Source organism: Camelina sativa, chromosome 7 (genome assembly GCF_000633955.1).
Source record: "Camelina sativa cultivar DH55 chromosome 7, Cs, whole genome shotgun sequence".
NCBI classification, from domain to species: domain Eukaryota; kingdom Viridiplantae; phylum Streptophyta; class Magnoliopsida; order Brassicales; family Brassicaceae; genus Camelina; species Camelina sativa.
This window is the reverse complement of record NC_025691.1, coordinates 5,386,189-5,387,499: the sequence shown is the minus strand read 5'-3', so window position 1 is coordinate 5,387,499 and position 1,311 is coordinate 5,386,189. Positions and strand designations below refer to the sequence as shown.

General features: G+C 38.9%; 1 protein-coding gene across 1 annotated transcript in view; it reads right to left on the bottom strand.

Moving 5' to 3' along the window:
- The window catches only part of LOC104704341 (cytochrome P450 71A12-like), a gene marked incomplete in the record, with an annotated part of 2,413 nt that extends 1,373 nt beyond the window's left edge, over positions 1 to 1,040 (bottom strand). The window contains 2 exon segments of the mRNA XM_019226999.1: positions 1 to 453; positions 616 to 1,040. Of these exon segments, the coding sequence (XP_019082544.1) occupies positions 1 to 453; positions 616 to 1,020 (858 nt within the window).

The following is a 1,311-nucleotide window of genomic DNA, read 5'->3' as shown; positions in this document are numbered from 1 at the left end:
TCCAATACTCTTCTCGCTTTCGATTGATAAGAGTATATCGACGAAATCCTCTTTATGATTACCTGCCTCTACATGTTCTTGTATCACTTTGTCCATAAGATCGCTAAAACCTTGACTCACTTCCTTGATTCTATTATTGAAACCGTTGATCCTATCTATCCATGCCAATTCCGGGATATAGTCCCCGATCGGGAACTCGCCTAAAAGCTCCATGATCTGCCTCACTCGCTTTTTGAGAGCCCTTGCAGTTTCGTCCGCGCTATGTTTCCTTCCCAAGGCAACTCTACTTGTAACATCGCTTGTTATAGCAATAAATATTTCACTCAGATTTTCTGATGAAGAAGAAACACTTGCTTTCTCCAGCTTCTTCAACATCTCCTTCAACTCCTCTTCTCGTACCGTCTCAAAGGACGCAACCATTTTGTTGGTGAGCAGATTCAGAATGCATACACTCTTCATCCAAAACAAGATTTAAAACCATCATTAATTGATTACAAAAATGTACATTTAAAAAATATAAATAATACTAAAATATAATATGTTAGTGCATGAGTGGGTGCAACTTGTAGATTAAAAAAATATATAAAGAGGAATTTAAAAGTAGTAGTGAGGTACCTTCATCTGTCTCCAATACTCTCCATAGGGACCAAACACCACATCACGACCACCGTTAAAAAGCCCATGAACGGCTTTTGACTTAGGTCGGTTGGCAAACTTAAGATCGTGTGTTTTCAATATCTCATGGGCTGCTTCGCTGGAGGAGACTACGAGTATGGGGGCACGACCAAAATGAAGGAGCATGAGTGGTCCATACCGGAGGCTGAGGGATTTGAGGGCACGGTGAGGGTGGAGGCTGAGCTGGTGGAGGTTACCAATCAGCGGTAGTCGCCATGGAGATGGTGGTCGGTTCACTTTGGTTGCGGTTCCTTTGAGGAATTTTCTAAGCAAGAAAAGGGTTAAGAGGGTCGTTAAGCACAAAGAGATCATCAATATCATTTCCATTTCTTGAATATTGCTCATGTAGGAAAGTGTTGGATTGGTGATTTGTAACTCATCCGCTCCTTGTAATTTATAGGCTTTATTGTCAACAAGTACGACCCCAATGACACAAATATGCAATTAAATTTTTGTTTACGTATATTAATTTGTTTGTTGAAATATAATAGAGAATACGATATCTAGTCTTTTTTAACAACTAGTCTCTGCATTTTGGTCGTATATTATATATTGATTTTTAATTATCATGGAAAATAACTTTTTTTTTTCATCAGACAGTGTTCGATTATGATCATGAGCATCATTTTAGCCGAC